The 21,223-nt window shown below is 48.2% G+C and overlaps 1 protein-coding gene across 1 annotated transcript in view; it reads left to right on the top strand.

Moving 5' to 3' along the window:
• OVA2 (tRNA synthetase class I (I, L, M and V) family protein) overlaps positions 1-21,223 on the top strand; it is a 153,054-nt gene that overhangs the window by 120,936 nt on the left and 10,895 nt on the right. Inside the window, exon 12 of the mRNA XM_086785876.1 lies at positions 7,154-7,290. Coding sequence (XP_086642002.1) covers positions 7,154-7,290 — 137 coding nt within the window. The remainder of the gene's footprint in view (positions 1-7,153; positions 7,291-21,223) is intronic.

Below are 21,223 nucleotides of genomic sequence, written 5' to 3'. Positions count from 1 at the left end.
CTAAGAACATAGAAACATGAGAGTAGCATCAGCTCCGAGTAGATGGTATTCCGCTCCCAGAAATGAAATGAAATGATATATTAACGTCTCTAAGAGGCCATAGTGGCCTATGAGACCAAAACTGAGAGTACATCTGAAGTTGGTGTCTCATCAAAGAGAACAAGACTGAAAAGTACAATAAACTGATTGTCCTACAGTTATAAGAACAAAACTGCAAGACTCCGAGATGATACTGAGTAGAAAATACTGGAAAATGTATATCAGGTAGATCCATGTATGCTGATCAGTTGAATTGTTGCCCTCTCCTTAGATCAAGTATCTCCGCCATGGGGCTGTCTAGAATGGAGAGGTCGTAGAAGCGAGGTAGGCGCCTCCGATGCCGAGCAATAATGGCTCTGATCTGGCGATGGTGAGGATGCTGTGGTCGGGATCCTGGTGGCGTGGCCGACGAGCACGACATAAGATAACTGCTCTATCAGTGGTGACTCCCTAGGAGCGTGGTCGGTGCCCTGATGGCCCAATGGAGGAGGTATTAGGAGGTGTGTGGGCTGGGTTGCTGGTGCTCGTGCCAAAGAAATCTACGAGGGTCCTCTGTCTAGGTATATCATGGCTCGGCCTCCTGTCTGCCAAGAGGGTCTCTCTGTGTCTCCTGATCTCAAGTAGAAACAATCCGAGGCATCTCTGATCCTCAAACTCCATGACCCTGCATAACGGCCCAAAACCCTCTCGGAAGAGGCAGTGATATCTCCCTCAGATCTCATAATAGACTGTACATTGGCAAATGTAGTGTTCCTCTGTCTCTACCTCCTGGTAGCATAGCTGACAAATGCGTTCATCCACGATCTGATGCACATATCGCCCTGTCTCAATCCGCAGCTGGTGTGATGAGGTCCGGATCTATCCAATGGCACAACGTATCCCATGTGATAGGTGTACATCCATGTATGCCGGGCGGGTGATAAAATCATCCGGTGAGAGGTGTAGAAAATGGCTCTTGTAATGAGTTATTTTCGTGCCCAAGGGCTCAAGGGGGCTAGTCCATGTCCTCTCTGTGTCCACTCTGATGATATCCATCCTGATCACGCGGTTTTGCTCTGAGCAGGTGAGATCAAAAATGGACAATCGAGACTGTACTGAAAGGGTGGTAGTGCCTCTATCCGCAAACCATGTAGGTCAAACCATGATCTCATCTGAGCGTACCAACAATGAGTATCTCCATCCTCTACCAACTGTATGGATGAGGTCAATGCTAAACGGGAGTACCTCTGCTGAGGGAGCTCCCATAGCCGCTGTAAAAAGGTAACTGCTTGGAATAGGGCCTCGGTTACTACTGGTGGGGCACCCAGCTCAGCCCGAACAATCTCATGTGGTACTGATGATTTGCTCCGAATCATACGAGCAATCATCATAATCAGTGGTCTCTCCATTTGCCTCCATCCCTCATCTGTTCCTCTCTGAGATCTGTGATGTATACTGGGCCCTCAAATTGGAGCTCCGTACAGGAGAGTCGGTGTGACAAGCGTATCAGATAGCCACAATTTGGTGCGTGGCTCCTGAAACTGTATGTGTGCACACTGCCTCTCAAGTGCCCCCAAGGCTGCATGCCCTCGAGCTAATGTAGCTGCCTTGCTGCCCTCGAGCTAATGTAGCTGCTGCTGCCCCCTTCAGGGAGAAACGCGGTCCTATGAAAGTAACTCCCAAGTAGACATATGACCTGACGTACTCTACCGGCTCCCCTCGGAAAGTGAACTAAGGCTCTGATCTCGTCACCCATGCCTGTGTGGTGTTAAACACCATAACCTTGGTTTTCCCAAGGTTCACTGTCAGATCTCTATCCGCATAGAAAGCCTGTAATGCATCCAGATGTCTCTGTAGTCGCTCTGGAGAGTCTGAGATTAGAACAATATCATTAGCATATAACAAGATGGGTATCAACACCCCTGCCAGGCATGCCCCTGGGCCTCCCAATCTGTCTACATAATCAGAGACTACATCAATGTACAATCCAAAGAGGGTGGGTGATAGCGGGCATCCCTGCTTCACCCCTATCGTGCTGGTCAACCTATCAGATAGTCCGCCTGGAGCTCGGACTCTGCCTGTTCTCACAGACTCATACAAAGCATATATCCCCCACTGCATATCCTCGGGTACCTCAATGTCATGCAATCTGTGCATAAAGCCTGGCACGTGGTACGGTATCGAAGGCTTTGCGGAAGTCCACAAAGCAGCAATATATCCTTCTCTTCTGTGCCCTGCCCTTCAATAAGTGCCCGAAGTGTTAGTATGTGATCCAAGGTAGTAAATCCTCTCCTGAAGCCAGCCTGTCCATGTGCTCGATGACCATGCCTCTGCCCATCGGCTCAGCTCCGACTCCAATATAGAGCCATATAATTTGGCCAAGTAATGACCAATCATGATCGTCCTGTAGTTGCCTGGTACCATGGGGTCCCCACTCTTAAAGAGTGGTACAATGATATGCTCTGTCCAGCTTGTCGGGAAACCCTCACAAATGGCACGATTAAACACATGTACGATGAGCGGAGCCAAAGTGTCTCGTGCATATGAGAAGTGCTCTCCAACTAGCCCATCATGATCCTGTGCCTTTCCATTCTGTAACCTGTCTATCGCATCTAGCACCATCCGCATAGTAAAAAAGGTGCTGCTAGCCGGTCTAGCTCCCAGTGGAGGGGGCGTGGGGGGCTGTCCTGGTGCATCATATAGCTCTCTAGCATAAGTATGCCATGCCTCAGGTGCAGTAATCGGAGTACCAGGCTGTCTCTCTCCTGAAACATCTTCCATGCCCTCTTGCTGTCCTTCCCCACGAAGAGTTGGTAGATCTCCTCCTCTAGCTTAGCCAGATAGGTTCTTTTCTTCCTTCGCACAAGGTGCTGAAAGATCATCCTAGCCTGTCTATGCGTGCGAGACTCAATGGCAATCTCACGATGTAGCTGTGCTCGTGTCTCACGACACTCATCATCATACCAACTGTTCTGTGGGGCAGTGCTGCAGGGGTGGGTGGAAGGGGTCATAGTGCAGGGAAGAGCATATGAGGCGGATGCATGTAGAATACCTGCCAATTCTCTCGTGATCTCGTCCAGAGAGCTATGCGGGTCTAAAGCAAACAAGCCATCAAATACTGCATCCCGATAAACCCCAGCTGTCTCACGTGTAAACTGATATCTCGGGTACCTAGGTAGATGAGTGGCTGGCCCATCTCTCGGGGATCTACCTTCTAGTGTGAAACTCAGGTATGCATGATCGGTTGCTATGCCAATGGGCCTACAGGAAATCGTGAAACCCCGCACATCAGGTATCAATGAAGGAGATCCCATCAAGTAGTCCACTGTGCTCGCTCCCCCCCCCCCCCCCCCCCCCCCCCCTTTAGAGTTCCAGTGTGTGAGAGCATCTGATCCTTGCCATCTCAATAAGCCATTGTATATGACCAACCCATGTGCACTCCCGAGTGTGAGAAAATGCCTTCCATAATCTGTAATCTCCCCCTCATCCTGTGCTGATCTCTGCAACCCTACATCCTCTGCCGTGATCTCCCGGTACATAGCCTCTTGAGTATCATACAACTCTGTTTGCTCTGTGTCTGTACGTGCATTAAAGTCTCCCAATAGTAGTATGTCTCCCATGCTGGCAAACCTCATGATATCATCATATAGTGGTATATAGGGCGACTCTCCTGATGGTGCAAACCTGGAGTGGGCTGGGGGAAAGTAGCATACCGCCACATATAGCTCGCGGAGCCCCTCTCTGCATATTCGGACCCACATGTACCTCGCATCTACATCTCTATGTACCACATGTATTTTGTCATGAAGCTCCTCCCTGTAAAGTATTGCCACTCCTCCAGATCCTCTGGTATCTCCCACTGTGCGTGGCTGAGGGCGGAAAACTGATTCCCATCTATAACCCCGGACGTCAGGAAGCCTCTTGTTTGTGCACTGGTGGGTCTCCGTATACATAGCAATATCACTGTGTCTGAAAGTATCCTCAAAGTATCCTGCATCTGTTCTAAGGGCTCCGTTGCAATTCCACACCGTGAATCGCAAGGTCTCATAGGCCGCGCACCCTCAAGCGGGCCTCCTCTCCGTAATGATGACTCGACCATCTCTGTATACCGCTCATTTCCCCTCTTTCCTTGCCTCAAGCACACACGGCATGTGTTCCTTCCGGTGTGCTATCTGTGCCGGTGTAAGGTCCTCATCCAAATAAATCTTTTCCCCCTTAAGGGCCATCCTTTTGGAGAGGAAGGCCTTCTTCTTCTCCAAGTCACCAAACCTGATGATCAATATCTTCGCCTTGGTTTCATCTCTGCCTACTCGCCATGCTCCGATAATGGGTACATCAGTGGCTCCAATTTTTGTTGCAAGAGCTTTTGCATCCTCTTGGGGATTTCCCTTATCTTTCCACCCAACTACACGTACATGTAAGGCACGTGCCCGTCTCTTGGCTTCCTCTTCCAATGTAGCATTCATCACCTCTACTTTATTGACTGGTGTATCCTTCTGTTTTTTTACTACAATCCATGGGTTGACTTTCTCAATTTGTTTCTTTGTGGCACTGGCAATTTCAGCCCATGAATGCATTTCCTTCTCACCTGCAGCCACTTTTGCCTTACATGATTCCAAAGTGTTTTGCATTTTTGTGGTGTCTTTTTCGCGGTCAGCCATACATGTCTTCAAAGTGCCTTCGTACGATGCAACTGTTGTGCCAATCTCTCGGAGCATGTCATCCTTCCATTTCTGCATCTCTTTTTTTCATTTCCGTGTGCATCAAGGCTTGGGCTAATTTCATTTCAACCCGTACTTGGGCTTGCATTTCTCCCTTCAATTGGACATATATCTCTTCCTTCAGTGTTTCGTATATCACTTTCCTTTGGGCATGCATCTGCTCGGTCCATTCCTTTTCAAGCTCCTGTCGCATGGTGTTCATCTCTGTCCTTATGTGAAGCTGTAGCTCCTCATAAAGGGCCTCATCTCGTCGGGCCATCTTCGTAATCCTTCGTGAGTCAGGGGACATGATTCCTTCCCTCAGTCTTCTGCGGTAGGCATTTGGTGCCTTCGTGGGGGTGTCAAAGGTTGTCTCACCATCCTGTTCCCCCTCTAGGGGTTGAGACATGTTTTCCCCTACTAGTTGCTGCCTTGGGGGCCTGAGCAAGGGTGGGTGGGAAAAAGCGACGCAGATGCACCTTACTGTACCTCCTGCACCTTACTGTTTGCACGCAGATGCACCTTACTATACCTACTGCACCTCACTGTTTGCACCTGACGCAGATGTACCTTACTGTACCTCCTGCACCTTACTGTTTGCACGCAGATGCACCTTATTGTACCTTCTCCTGTTAATCTCTGTGCACTGCCTATAGCCTGGCCACCCTGCAGTCCTGCGCAGCCTTCCACAAGAGAGAGAGAAAGTGTAGTCCTACGCCTCCCCTCCTACATCCGTGTGCAGGTCACCAGTCGCCAAAAGAGAGAGAGAGAGAGAGAGATTAAACTAGGCGGCTGTCTCTGTTCAGCAACACCCCCCTTGTTTCTCCTATAATCTCCCACTTGTGTCCGGGTGTCCGGTCACCAGTGTCGAGACTCAAAACACGCTACGCCGCCATTGATTCGCTGAAGGCTGGCCGCTGAAGCGACAGGCTGAAGCGAAACCTCTGTCCGCAACTTTTTGAAGGCTGAGGCGCTGCAGATGAATCCACGCAGGGCGATATGGCGCCAACGAGCGCTACAAGGACAACCGGCCCGGCGCCTTACTGTTTGCACCTGATGCAGATGCACCTTACTGTATCTTCGCCTGTTAATCTCTGTGCACTGCCTGCAGTCCTGCGCAACCTTCCACAAGAGAGAGAGAAAGTGCAGTCCTGCGCCTCCCCTCCTACATCCGTGCGCAGCCTTCCAGAGAGAGAGAGAGAGAGAGAAATGAAATGAAATGAAATGTTATATTAACGTCTTCAAAAGGCCATAATGACCTATGAGACCAAAAAGTTACATCATGGTGGATCTGATACAATGTCTGGATAAAAAACCAAAAAATGAAAAATAAAGATGATACTACTGGCACCTAGAAAATGATACTGGAACTGGAAGGTAAACAGAAACCCTTAGAGAGAGAGAGAGAGAGAGAGAGAGAGAGAGAGAGAGTAATATTAACGTTTACAAAGAATATTAATATCTACAAAGACCCCAAGGGTCTATGAAAGCACAAGTAATATGATGAATCCATGAAAGAACTAAGTCATGGATAACAACTAAAAAAAAAGAAACTAGCAAACAATGGTCTCGGAAGCAAGATGGCTAATGCAACAATATGTGTCACCATAGGGGATGAATCTCTCCATCAACACGGATCGGTCGTGGAGAGAGAGAGAGAGAAAGAAAGAAAGATATATTAAGCTTCTACTAAAGACCGAATGGGCCTATGAGACCAAAGTGATACAATAATGTCCATGGCATATCTCATCATGGAATGGAAAATAAAACACAAAGAAAATATAAACATAGCTATCTCAGTGGGGTGATACAAAACTGTACATGGAAACTCATCATGGAATACTAAGAACATAGAAACATGAGAGCAGCATCAGCTCCGAGAGAGAGAGAGAGAGAGAGAGAGAGAGAGAGAGAGAGATTTTATCAACGTCTCGAAAAGACCCAATGGGTCTATGAGACCAACATGTGTTCCGAAAGTTCCATGTGTAGAATGTGAACATGGAAACAAAAAGTACTAAAAATGAAATGAAAGGAAGACCCACATGCTATGCAGGCCTTCCATGTACATGTGGTACTGGAATCCCGGAGCAAGATGGCCAGAGATACTCGCGAAATGTTCCCGGATCTCCCCATCGAATGATAGTACCATCCTCCTTTAAATTGAACACAGAGCTGCGATGGCATCCCCTGCCCGTAGAGCGGCCTATTGGTGGCGGCAGATTATGTCCTGCATCTTTGGCTGATAGGTGGAAGGCCTGGGTCCCGGGATGGGGGGCGTCCGGCTCTTAGGAGGGATCATGCTCTCACACTAGTGATGTCACAGGTGTGCACACACACACACACACACACACACACACACACACACACACACAACCCAGAGAGAGAGAGAGAGAGAGAGAGAGAGAGAGAGGGATTCATTTTTCACAAATGTGCAGTGCATAAATATCCTTATGATTGGCGGACCAAGAAGCCAACTATATTTCGGGCAACAGAACAATGGTTTGCGTCGGTGGAAGGTTTTAAGGAAGCTGCCCTTAAAGCTATTGCTAGTGTGGATTGGTTTCCTTCACAGGTAAGGTTTTCTAAATTTTCTGTTGGGTCAGCTTATCCTTATGGGGACATGTTGAAATATGTGGTGATATTCATGTATTTGATTCATGTGTGCAAAGGTCTAAAATGTCAAAAGGTTATTTGTTGAAGTTTGTTGAATGTAAATGGGTGAGAAAAAGGTGAGAATGTGCAGAGATTCCAAAGATGGATGGTGTCATAGGCTCACATGGAAAGTGCTAGGCACATGAGTTGTGCTAGGCATATGGAGAGTGTTTATCGTTAACACTCTTGAACTATAATTGGATGTACGTGGACTCTCATTTCAAGAAGAGAGAGAATTCGATGGAGTAGATTGATGTGATTTGTGTTGAGCTTAACTTGCATAGCCTCTTCCTGATAAAGTTGTTAAGTATCTTGATTATCCAATTATGAGGTTAATTATTTGCTTTTATCTTCCCTAACATCTAACAATAAAAGAAAATACAGCACAAGGCGGTGATCCTTTAGTGGGATAGTTGGGACCCAATCGAGTGTGTGTGTGTGTGGGTGTGTGTGTGTGTGTGTCTCGTGTGTTTTTATTGGGCGCATACCAGGTTGCCCTTATGCCACTTCTTTGATTACAACTTGGTAGCACCAGGACCCACTTGTGGACAACTTTGTTGCCGGAGAGTGGTAGACCATTGACCCGCACGAGGGTCGTAAGCCAAGTACCAAAGCTGAGCGCCGCCAACCGCGCGCGCCAGGCTGGCAGAATATAGGAGGATTTGGTGCTGTCAGAGAACCGTTTCGAGCATTTATCGCAACACCCACCCGTTGGCGAAGGGCCCCCTCCAGTCTCCCTACGAGGGGCCAGGCCCCATAGTTTGGCGGCCGCTACCCCGCCGAGACTCCTTCCCCGGTTCTGAGTTTCTAGTGAGGCTAGTTGGCCCTAGCAAACCCGTGGCAAGCCCCTCTTAGCACCTCCCTCTCCGATGGATCTCTCCCAACCCCTCTCATCTCCTTCTTCTTCGCCTCCCCATAGCCACCCCCCCCCCTCCCCCTCCCTCCTCATCCTCCATCCTCCATCCTCGCCTCCAACTCTTCAGCAATAGTCCCGCCTGCCCCGCCCTCTTCCTCTCAGTTCACTCTCTCCCCTCCCTCCGCCTTAGCAGAGCACTCTCACCGGCCCCCTACAGTGGCCGACCCAGAGCAGAGGTAGTTGGCGAGCTCCATCCGCCGCTTGATTCATCGATTCTTGAAGCCGGTAGAGATGACCAACGCCGCTTCCCCAGTGAGAGCTCTCCCGCTAGAGTCCCCAAGTGGGCCCTCCAAGGTCTTGGAACTGCTTGTGTATTATAGCTTCTTCGGATGTGTTCCGGTGGAAGGAGCTTCTCTTTTGAGGAGACAGTGGCTCCTATTTGGATATGTGTGGTGTTTCATCATTCCAAACCTTCTACACTAGAAAGTGGCGTGATGATCTTCTCCTTCCCCTTGAGTGCAACCCGGGGATGGAGTGGGATTTAGAGTCGGTGGCATCGCCGACCTGCTCACCGAGTGGAGCTCTCACACCATCTTCATGATTTGCGCATCACCGACGTGCTCACCCACCTCTGGCCCCTGGCTAGGATGGAGCTGGGAGGCTCAAGCCATAGAGATTAGGATGGAGAGGTGGTACCCTCCAGCATGGAGGTGCTGCTTTTTGTGTTCCTTCATATCTCAGTTGCAGTATCCCTTCCCCCTCTTACAGATACCAGCATTGTGATCAATGGAGTTTAGAGTATGCCTACTGTCGTGCTTGGATAGAGTGGCGACACATGGAGGATAGGATGCGTGCCCGCTTGGCGCATCTTCGCCCCAAGTCTGATTGTGATTATTCCACATCTAAACCCACGCCCAAGACTCTTCGAGTTGAGGGCAATTCCAATAGTTCTACGTCCCACAAAGATTGATATGCGTATAGTCTCATGGGACATTCAGTGTTCAGGGAGGCCACGGTGCTTTCAAAGGCGAGGCGTCCTCAAAGGAGAGCTTCATAGAGCTACAATCCATTAGGCCCTTCCTCAAGCTAACTTTTGGTGCATGGGTGGAGACTTTAACATGATCGAATCAGTAGAGGACAGACTTGGAGGAGGCATAGCTATAGTCTCAGGCGCAAAGTACTTTGCATGGGTGGAGTTGATCCTGGCACTCAAGGGACAAGACCCTTGGCATCTTCCAAATTTTGGGCATAGTCTTGGGAGCTTGTACTTCTCGTGGTCCGATAGGAGCAGCACCGGCTTCAACCCCTCTCGACTTGATAGGTTTTATATCGATGAGTGGGCTTGCGATCACGGGGGCATGATTGGCATCTTAGCGGGCACCACTTTCTCTGAAGACCCCCCCGGGGCAAGACATGCATGCAAGCACTAGGATTCCGGACAGCCTCATACAAGACCCCAAGATATGCAGCAGAGTATAGGAGATATGGGCAGGATTGGATTTTATCTCAGGCTCTGCGCGAGCACCTTGGATGTGGGCCTTGGTGAGATCAGTTGATTTTTGCAGAAGGCAGCACAGAGTAGATTGGAGGGATTTCGTGAGCAGGAGAGGAGCCTGAGGAGGGGTCTTGCCTCTCCTGCGGCTTCTGGAGAGTTCCCCCAATAGCCCGTGGATTGAGAGTAAGCTTGGTGCTGCCCGCACGGAGATAAGATCCATCGAGGAGAGGAGGGTGGAGTACAAGCACCATGCCAAAGCTTCCTTTTGGACCTAGGCCGGAGATAGAGTCACAGAGGAATTCTTTGAGATTGCAGGTCCCCATAGGTGGAGAGAGATGCTATCGTAGGTTGCGAGGCCAGGATGGAGTTATTGTTTCTGAGACACCCCCCGCCCAAGTGAGAGCCATGGCGATTTTTTCCGATCTCTCCTCACAAGTGCCCTATTATCCCCACAGGTGATGGACGCGTGCGAGAGGGTCCGACGGCACACGAGGGAGGTGGTTCCTCTTGCTCTACGATCTTTCTTATTGACTCCCACTCCCTTCATAGCAGAGGAGCTGGCGGAGGCATTGATTGGCGGCCAGTTGAGGCTTTCCAGTGGATCCCGAGGGGCACTCCAGTTTGCTATCAAGAATGCCAGGTGGGCATTGATATCTCTTCGGAGTAGCAGCTTGCCCCTCTTCTTTTGAGCATTCGGAAGAAGTTTTTGTATTGGAGCTCTGCGAGGCTATGTCTAGCTGGTTGAGTGATGGTGGCAAACCAGGTCCTTCTTGCCACCATGTGGTACGTTACTTCCTGTTGGGCCTTCTCCTAAGCATGCATTGGTTAGGTACAGCGGTTGATCCGGAACTTCTTGTGGGCCGGCAGTGATGGGAGGCCTGCCTGGGCCAAAGTGGCCTGGAGAGTGATCATTCAAACCCGATGTAGAGGTATTCTAGGCATTAGACCCGGCCATTGAGAGCCACGCCCTCTTGGCCAAACTAATTGTTAAAGGACTCCTTCCCGGTGGTGAGCACTAGAAAGACTATTGGATTTCAGCCCATGCCCCGAGCCTAGGGAGCCTTGGCCACAGAGCACTAGACAGATCTTCATTGAGATGCGGGCCCGCAAATTTAGCCCAACATTTGAGGACAGATTTGCAGGCAGCCTACACCGAACTTGGGATCACCTCGGACCGGCCCTTAGGCAGCTAGCTCTGGTAGCTGCAGAGGAGCATCTCCGGCAGCCCTTGCCAGAACCTCATGATCCGTTTACCCAGTGGCCATATGTCGGGGGCCCGACCTTATGCATAATGGGGCGCACTGAGCAGAGGACCTACCAAGTCCTTGGCGATTGGCTTGCACACAGACAACTACCCCCGGTGGCTCCTGGCAAGGATTAGGGGTAGAGACAAACTTAGCCTCGACATCGACTCTGCTATTCCTCAGGAGTGGTTGACATCTATCGCAAACCGATCCCCCCATAGTGGCTAGGCATGTTTACTAGGCATGATATTCTCTAGGTAGTCCATGGCGCAGATGAGGGGTGTGGTTTGCTCACTTTTCCTATTGGTCCATATGGCAAATTAGAGAGATCAGAGCACTATTTGGAGGATTACAATGGCTGCACCTTATAGAGGGTGAGGGTGATCGGATTTCAAGCACATGAGTGGCACATACACCTCCCACTGGCCAAGGCGGCCAGGGAGAGACCTTGGTGGTTATGGATTTGGGAGAGCTAGCCCCTCACACGCCTCCAGTGGGATCCAGGGGAGTGGACTTGGTGTGATCCTGCATATCGGGAGAAGACTTTGGGTTACCCCTTTTTCGCATACATAGCGTGGCTAGGCGCCAAGATTTAGATGCGTGAGGTTGATGGCACCCCAGCAGCAGCACTACATTGGCAGTCAAAGGGCCTCTCACAACGTTCTCTCTCAGATTTTTGAAAGAGGCTCTAGGATAGTTTTCGGCCTCAAAAGATCACCCTCTTTCCTTGGTTGACAGCACAGAGGAGCTTGGCAGTTGGCAATTGGTGGTCGACTAGCAGCTTGCTTGAGGCGCAGCCACCCTCACGAGTCTCAGCGACATTGTCTTCCGAAGGCTCAGCAAGTTTGGCAGCGAATCCTCCGCATCTTCACGATGGACACAACCTCAACCCGTACCATTACATGGGGCACTGTCGCTTGGGCCACAGAGGCTGAGGTCGCCATGGCTTATGAGGAGGAAGGTGGGGGGCTAGCCCTTCAGGGCTCTCACCTTCGTATTTCGGCGGTACCATTCCTAGTCCCATCCACTCATCACTGGAGACTGGGCTCATGCCAGATATGGGAGATTTGCAGTAGCATTGCAGCTTGGCACATATGGAGAGCTAGATGCAGCAAAGCCATCGAGGGTACCCACACTCCGCCTATGGAGTCCATCAGGAGCATTTGGCTCGACATCATCCATACCCTCCGCAGTCAATGGGGGAAGTTGTAGGGAGGCTCTGACGACATGCGGAAGTGGTGGGAAGCTTTCTTGAGCGTCTAGCGGCTTAGCCCATTTCTCACCAATATAGGTCGTGATCCCACTTGGCATTACAGACCACATGCGTGGTTATTTCCCCTCCTCCCCCCCCCCCCCCCCCCCCCCCTCCCCCTCTATGAGATAGCCTTCTCCTCATAGAGCGGCCAGTCGGAGGGGAAGTGCATCTCTCTCCACCTTTTGATGATTTGATCCCCGCCTTATACATGGAGGCAAGTCTGTATCTAGCCCTTCGTGGTTGTACTTAGCCCATCGTGGCTGTTTTTTCATTAACTAATAGAAGGATCTTTTTCCCTAGGAAAAAAAAGAGACAAGTGTCCCAACACACCAAGGGAAAAAATCCAAGCCAGCACTTGGTAAAAACTGCCCGTGTGTAAGTTCTGTTCACACCGAAACTTTCGCAAGCCAATGGCTAACCACCCCCCCCCCCCCCCCCCCCCCACGGAAGTGAATGATGTGAACGTGTATAGGGTGTAGCAGACTACCTTGGAAGAGGCAATAAGTTTAAAGCTTTGCGAAAATCTTCGAACTTCTCTCTCGAAAGAGGCTTCGTAAAACCGTCTACCACATTGACATGTGTAGGTACATAGGTCAAGTCAACCTCTCCAGCATGGAGCATCTCCCTGACATAATGATAATGTACCTCAATGTGCTTCGTACGCACATGAAATGCTGGATTTTGTGCGATTGCCAAAGCACTCTGACTGTCAGTGTAGAGGGTGGTAGAAGACGGTTGTCTAATACCAAGATCGGCCAATAGATGTTGGAGCCATACACACTCCACAATAGCTGAAAAATCTGCCCTATAGTCGGCTTCATAGTTAGAAGTGGCCACTATAGGCTGCTTCTTGCTGAGCCTTGAAATGCATGAGCCACCAAGAAGAAAACAATTTCCACTTGTAGACACCCTTGCGTCATAGCATCTAGCCCAGTCACTGTTTGTATACGCAATCAAGCATAGTGAAGAGTCACTGCCATAGAACAAGGCCAAGTGCATCGTGCCTTTGAGGTAGAAAAAGACACGCTTGCCTGCCAGCCAATGCGTAGTGTTGGGACCAAGGTTGTTAGAGGCGTCAGAGGCGTTTGGTACAAGGCGGGTATGGTATGTGCCTCGAAAGACTCGTATTTTTTAGAGACGTTAGAGGCGTGTTAGAGGCGTCTGTTTATACATACATACATACATACATACATACATACATACATATATATATATATATATGTATATATATAGTGAAAGTTGAGAGAGAAATGAAATGAAATGATATATTAACGTCTTCAAAAGGCCAAAATGACCTATGAGACCAAAAAGGTTACAACAATTGGTGGATCTGATACAATGTCTGTGTAAGAAAAGCTAAAAACAACTAACTGAAACTGAAATAACTATGAGGAAAAGTACGGTACTAGGAGCTCCTAATGGATAACATCTGGGAGGAAAACTCCAGCAACAAAGGTAAGCATCATACACATCACTATCCAAAGAAGTCTCTCATCGGTCGATGGCGGATATCCTCAATGTCCTCCATGGTGAGTACTCTGACTGGACGTCTCCCATGCCGTGCTAGTATGGTCCTGATCCTCTGTTGTAGTCTCCGCCGGTGTCGAGATGGGCCTCTCATCTTGGGGCGCCTGGACCGCCCCAGCTCTATAGCCCGATCAATCAGTTTACCTCTAGTGCGGCTATACTCTGGGGCTAGCTGCAATGCCTGCTGGCCTGACTGCTCAATCTCTGGTCGAAAGAAGTCTAGAGAGAGAGAGAGAGAGAGAGACTAGAGTGTGTATGTATGAGCCTTGAGGGAGGGAGAGAGAGGATGTGTATGAGAGGGAGAGAGAGAGAGTGTGTGTGTGAAAGAAAGAAAGCTGTATTAAACGTCTGCAAAAGGCCAAAATGACCTATGAGACCAAACAGTCCATCATCATCATCTGGATACATCATCAAGATTCAAGGGTACAAAGTAAAATGAAATGAACTGAAATGAACCGGTAGAGCTCCAAAAGTGGGTATAAAAAACATCATCATCCTAGTGTGTTTGAAGTTTGAACTTTAACTTTGGGTCTTGAGAAAGGCTTAAGGGAGGGAGGGAGAGAGAGTGTGTGTGTGTGAGAGGGGCTGCCTTGGGCCCTTAAAGCCCCGTCTAAAGACTCAAACCAGCAAAAATATATATATATTTATTTATTTATTTTTTTCTTGTTGACGCCTCGATCAGGCAATCGTACGCCTCGAACCGTTAGAGGCGTGTCTCGTAACAACTATGGCTGGGACTATGCATGAACCTACTCAACTGTGAAACAACAAACTGAATGCCCAATCTGGTAGTGCATAAAAAGGTTAAGCATCGAATTGCCTGCTGATAGGTAGAGGCATCAAAAGGGTTTACCAGTGTTTTCAAGTGACAGTTTTAGGCCTGGCTCCATAGGAGCGGAAACAAGCTTACAATCTATCATTTGAAAGTGTTCAAGAAGCTGCTGTATCTATCTCTACTGAGATAGCATAATGCCCCCCTCAAAGGGTATGAACTGTATGCCCAAATAATAATGCAATAGACCCAGATTTGTCACCTCAAAATCATGCTGCAATTCAGCTTTGAAAGCTGAAATTTCATCCTCATCAGGACCAGTCACGAGCATGTCGTGTGCATAAAGAATAAGGATCAACACTTTGTTCCCGTTGCGGCGGACATAAAGTGTACTTTTAGTTGGACTGTTACGAAACCCTTTTGCAGTCAAGTATGCATATATCTTCTGGTACCAAGCACGTGGCGCTTGCTTAAGGCCATAAAGTGCTTTACGTAACCGGCATACTTTATGTTCTGCACCTTTTTGAACAAAGCCAGGAGGCTGTACCTCCACTTGCAAGTCGCCATTGAGGAAGGTGGTTTAACATCCAGTTGATGTATATTCCAACCCTTGTAGCCAAGTAGTGACAGTATGAATGGTAGTCATACGTGACGTGGGCGCATAAGTTTCCTCATAATCAATGCCGTGTTGCTAGGCATAACCTTTGGCAACCAAGTGGGCTTTATGGCGATCTACAAAGCCATTAGGCTTACGCTTCAATTTGAAAACCCACTTCGTGCCTATAGCACGCTTGCCTACAGGCAAGCCACGTAACTCCCAAGTATGATTCTTTTCAATAGAATGTAACTCTGAACGCATGGCTGCTACCCAATTGTCATCGTCCAATGCATCGACATGAGAAATCGGCTCCTCGTTACATGTGGTAGCAACAAGGGCATGATCAATGAATTGAGCTGATGCATGGCGAGAAGCAGAACGAGTGCGACCTGGCATAAACTGAGACTGTTTGCTCTCACCCAAAGTCTCGAGCAACCATCGAGACAGATGCTTTGAAGCACGATTTTCTGTGATTTCTTGACCCAATGCATCTCCCAAGACATCCTGGTCAACATGTGGCGTACACTAGGGTCAATATGGGGCTGATTTGCAGGCTGATTTTGCTGAAAAACAGCAAGTATTGAGGGCTGATTATGAGCCAAAGCGGGCTCTAAATCATTGGCACCTTTACCAAATAACGGAAGCAAAGAATCAAACACATCCGTAGGCCCAATAGTCAGCTGTTTTGGACATGAAAGCATAGGCTGAGATGCAAATTCATCAAAAAATTACATCCCTTGACACAATGATTTTACCTGTAACTGTTACATAAAGTCTATAGCCTTTACTCTCTGAACTATAACCCAAAAAAATGCATTTAATAACCTTTGCATCAAGTTTTGTTCTCAGAGGGGCAGGTACATGCGCGTATGCTAAGCTCCCATAAACTCTCATATGAGTCACCACAAGTATATGATTATTCCAGGCCTCATATGCAGTCATATTCTTCAAGGCTTTAATGGACAGCGGTTGAAGACATAGTTAGCACACATGACTACTTCAAGCCAAAACTTGCTCGACAAGTCTTTGGACTTGAGCATACAATGAGACATCTCCATAAGAGTATGATTACGACGTTCTGCAACACCATTCTGCTGCAGAGTGTAAGGTGTAGTACACTGATGGGAGATACTCTTGGACTGCAAAAAGGCTGTGAACTCATTAGATAAAGAATCCCCCCCTCGATCTGCACGTATAGTGCCGGGTTTATGTCCTGAAGCATTTTCAGCCAAGGAAAGAAAGGCTTTGAAATCTAAAAATACATCTAATTTGGCCTTCCAGCCGTAAACCCAAGTATGCTTGGTGAAGTCATCAATGAATGTAACAAATTGACCACCATAGGATGGGTGACCACATACATCACTGTGAATGAGCTGCAATGGCTGCGTAGCTTGCATAGTACCATCCTTGGGAAAAGAGTGCCGATGCATTTTTCCCAGCACACACATCCCCAATGCCTTTAATTGCATATGATGCATCATTAGCACATAGAATTGTACCACTTAAGGGTACATCTCTCAAGGTGGCAAACAACTTCTTACAAGAGGTAATGTGCTTTGTAGCACCACTATTGAAGTACCAATAAGCTTCAGATAAAGACAAGCATGAAGAAGGCATAGAAAATTCACTGCATGTGATTGTCAATGCATAGCCATCATGTGCGAAGTATGCCTCTTCACTGGTGTCACTTGTAGCTGCAGCAAGACCTTGCTGCTGCTTCTTCTCACTCTCTTTACGCTTCTTGCAATCCTCAATTACATTGCCAAGTTTTCGATAATTGTAGCTGCAACAAGACCTTGCTGCCGATTCTTCTCACTCTCTTTACGCTTCTTGCAATCCTCAATTACATTGCCAAGTTTTCGACAATAGTTGCCTCTCTTCTTCTTCTTAGTCTTCTCCTCTTTAGACTTAGGATGAGCTAAATGGGCTTGTGCTTTGCCGTTAGGCTTAGCACTAGAGCGAACCCCATATTTTCCTTTGCTATAATAAGAGGCCTTAGGCTTAGCACTAGAACCAGCCCCAGATTTTCCTTTGCCATGATAAGAGGCAACAAAAGCCTAATCTGCCAACAATCATGCTATTCTGGCGACACAAGGATTGCTCTTCTTGTAATAAGAGAGTTACCAAATCATCAAATGTGTACAAGTCTGAATTTCTCTTCGTCAAGAGCCGAAGAGTGGTAGCAAATCCTTGATAGGGTTCATGCAAACCATTGAGAACCATAGAAACAAGCGAACTGTCAACAAGTATTACCTCATCAATATTGATTAACTACTTAATCCTTAATATGGGTGAGAAATCCATCCATAGAATCACCCTCAGTCATATGCTCCACGTCAAGCTTTTTCTGGAGATAAGTTACATGAGCTTCATTGCGGATCTGATACAAATAGGCAAGTATATCCTAGCACCCTTAGCAGAGGCACATGAACGGATATGGGGAATAACTTGCCATCTACATGAGAGAGCAATCAAGGCATGAGCGTATGCATATTTAGCATTCCATCAGAGTTGTTTTTGTGTAGAAGGGACAGGTGCAAGCGGTGTACTTCCACTGGAACCAGAATCACCAAGAGTGAATCCCTTGACGTCCTAGCTGTAGATGCAAGACTGCAGATCTTAACTTAGCACAATATACCTATACCCTAAAATTCTTTGCAACCAATGCATGCTTCATCATATATGCCCACATGGGATAGTTAGTCCCGTCAAGCTTGTCCTCGGCAGAGAGCATCTCGAATACATCATTATTAGCCATGCCTCAAAGCTAACTTACAATTATTCCCAAGCAAATGTCGCACTGCAAACCCTCAATGTCCACTGAAAGGAAGCCTTCTGTGATGCCCAATGATTCACTGATGACAAGGACTTGCAAGTGTATTGAGATGATAGATTGTAGGGATAGAAAAGTTATCTGAATAGAGGCTTGACGATCAAAACAGACCCCAGTGATGTGTGTCGGAATGTCGTATGTCGATGCCGAGTGCACGAAAAGAGAGCAGAAGGAATGCCGGATGCAACCCAAGGCTCAATTCAACTCTGTTTTGGAGAAGCTGAAAATTTGCGGAGGGGATTTGATTGCATGAACGGGCTCCTATTCGGGAGTTGTTTGGCTTGGAAGACATGAAAAATGATGAGGAATTCTAATGTGCAAAAATATGTAAAAATTTTCAGTCTGAAATTGGGGCTCTGCAATGGTGGCGGCAGCAGGCGGAGTAGGCGGCTGAGCTGACTAAGTGGGCTTTGCTAGGGCGGCGGACGAAAATTGCCAAATCAAAAATGGATTTGGGGCTTCTTAAATTGGTGCCTAGGCGAGGCCTTTGGCATAAGTGGTGTTTCAAAGCAGTTGGCAGAGTAGGCGGCGACGGCTGATGGCGGGCTGCGTAGGACAAGTGTAGGGGGGGCCAAAGAGTATGGCAGTGTGAAGCTCTCAGTTGCACGTGCCAAAAACAGGTTTGGGGAGACGTGCGTTTGACGTGTATGCTGTTGATGCGCTCGACATTGGCTATTCCAATTGACGTGCGCGTGGGCCTCAAGGGCTACGCGAGCTGCACAAAATTCTGACGGGTTGTTGACTGTCATGAGCTTGAGGTCACATGTGGGCAGTCTGCTCGTTGGTGAGGGTGTCCTCCATAAGCTTCGATGCACAGGGTGTCACAAATCCCTAATTTTGCAGAGCTTCTTATGTTAATCTTCGGCATGTGTATGGATCTTGTGGTAGCATATGCCACTTGGAGGCCAAGGACATGACATGATTATTGTTGGAATCTGTGATCTGTATAGACACTATAGTGCTGGAGCCTAGATTAATGGTCTGTACAGGCGCTTGTTCCCTAGGCCAATATTTATTCTTGGTCTGTACAGGGGTTTCTACGTGGGGCCTGTACATATCTGGTCTGGACAAGTATTTATACCTACGGCGTGTAATGGATTTTTGGAGTACAAATGAGTTGATGGGGAATTCTTCCAATCTTCAATGCATGCATGTGCATGAATGATTTTATTTGACTTTGTGTTACATACTCACGCACGAGGCGAGGTTCGACCTGTACGACCTCGTGGTGAGAGAGTAACGCCTATGAGGACCGGTTTGGACTGTTTACTTTTGTTTTTTTCATAGTTGTATTGGAAGAATTCAGTGCATCTAGTGGTGAACCTTGGGCACCCGCAAGTTTGTACATTGGAGCAGACTCCATTTGGTAATTGATATTACCTTAAGAGGGGGGGGGGGGGGGGGGGGGGGGGGGGTTTCAGCCCATGTTTCAGGCCCCTAGTGTTGTGCACTATGCAGATCTCTTTTCTCTTTCATGTTGTTAAAGATTAAAGTAGGTTAAATCTTGGTTCTGCGTGATCAACGCTTTGAGTTCCGTTACATTGGTAACAGAGCAAGGCTCTTTCTCTGCTTAGAGAGGGACAGCCTTAGGCACACAGAGGATTCAAATTATGGCATACAGCTTGTCAATCATAAGTGCTCAGTCTCACCCATCTGTTCAAGAGAATGATCAGAGGGACGTATACTCAGAGTTGGAAGCTCTCCAGCGTCACGTTAGACGTTATCGAGAGGAGGCAATGGAATTGTAGGCACTAATGGAAGATCCTAATGTGGAAGGATTCTGGATGCCAAAAAGAAGAATCTAGCAGATGATGCAGCTTTTGAGGCCATGGCTGCAAAGAGGGGATTCAAAAATCCCAAGGACTTTGCTTTGTCTTATTACAGCATGATATACTCGTACAAGGAAAGTTTCTCATGTACTTGATGTATCAAGTGTTATGTTTCTGAGCACAAAGCATCTTGGGAAAAGTATTTGCCTTTGGTTGGGTTTGCATATAACAATACAGTGCGTAGTTCTACAAGAAAAGTGCCATTTGAGGTTATTTATGGCAAGGTGGTACCAGGCTTAGTTCCGTACGTCGTACGGACAGATTCGTACGTACGAATCGTACCGTACGGTACCGTACGTATCCGTACGATTAGGTACGAAAATCGCCTGTTTCTGCCCGTTGGAAGTAGCCGTTTCTGTCCGTTGGAAGTAGCCGTTTTCTGCCCGTTTTCTGCCCGTTTTTCTAGCCGTTTTCTGCTCGTTTTTTTTGGTTGTTTGCCTTCATCTCTCTTGAGTCCTTCTATAAAAGCCTCAAGGACCAAGCCTCTCCTCCATCTACTCCAAGCAAGCTTCAAGCACCAAGCCCTACTCCAAGCCTCTCCTCCACCCTCCTCCACCCTCCTCCAAGCTCCTTCCAACCCACTTGAGCCTCTACTCCAAGTTCTCTTCCTCCAAGCTCTTCCCATACTTCATCTTCTCTACGCTCTCTCCTCTACTCCACTTCAGCCCTTCTCTTATCCATCATGCCTCGGGAGAAGCATGAGGCTTTTGATTTGCATTGCCTCAATGTGGAGAAGGACACCAAGAAGTCCAACTCCCATCATTGGACATGCCGATATTGCGGCAAGTCATACACTAGTGGAACAACAAGGCTTCTCCAACACCTTTCGAAGATTGGGGGACAAGTTGCCCCATGCAAGGAGATTCCGCAAAGCATTGCCGATGACATTTCGTGGAAGATGAGCCGCGGCTCAAATTCAAGTAGAGGAGCATCATCAACACGCGCACCGGCACCACCACCGGCACCACCATCGGCACATGATGAAGCGGCCACCGGCTCTTTCATTGGTGTATCCTCCACTGCCACTTCCACGGATGCACGATCCGCCTCCGCACCGGGCAAAAGGCAAAGGGTGGTGGAGCGTGAAGGGGTGCAACCCTCTCTCCACCAAGTCACGGGTAGTGTGAGAGGTTCGGTTGCATTCCTTAAGGAGCGGCAACGCCTTGCGGAGATAGAGATTGCTCGCACCATTATTGAATGCAATCTTGCCTTCAATGTACTCCAAAAGGAGCAATGGAAGAAGATGGTGACGGCGATTGCAAATGTGGGCCCATGTGAGGGGTGGACGGGGGTCTCTTACACGGCTATGCGCACAAGGAAGATTGATGAAGAGAAGGAGAGAATTGATCGAGCCCTTGACCCGATTCGAGCCGCATGGACGAAGTATGGATGTTCTATTCTCACAGATGGATGGAGTGATCAAAGGAAGCGTGGCATTATCAAC

The sequence above is a fragment of the Cibotium barometz genome, chromosome 48, assembly GCF_041138505.1.
Source record: "Cibotium barometz isolate CiBa-2024 chromosome 48, ASM4113850v1, whole genome shotgun sequence".
Lineage (NCBI taxonomy): Eukaryota > Viridiplantae > Streptophyta > Polypodiopsida > Cyatheales > Cibotiaceae > Cibotium > Cibotium barometz.
Note: the sequence above shows the minus strand (reverse complement) of the source record. Positions and strands in the feature narration are given on the sequence as shown.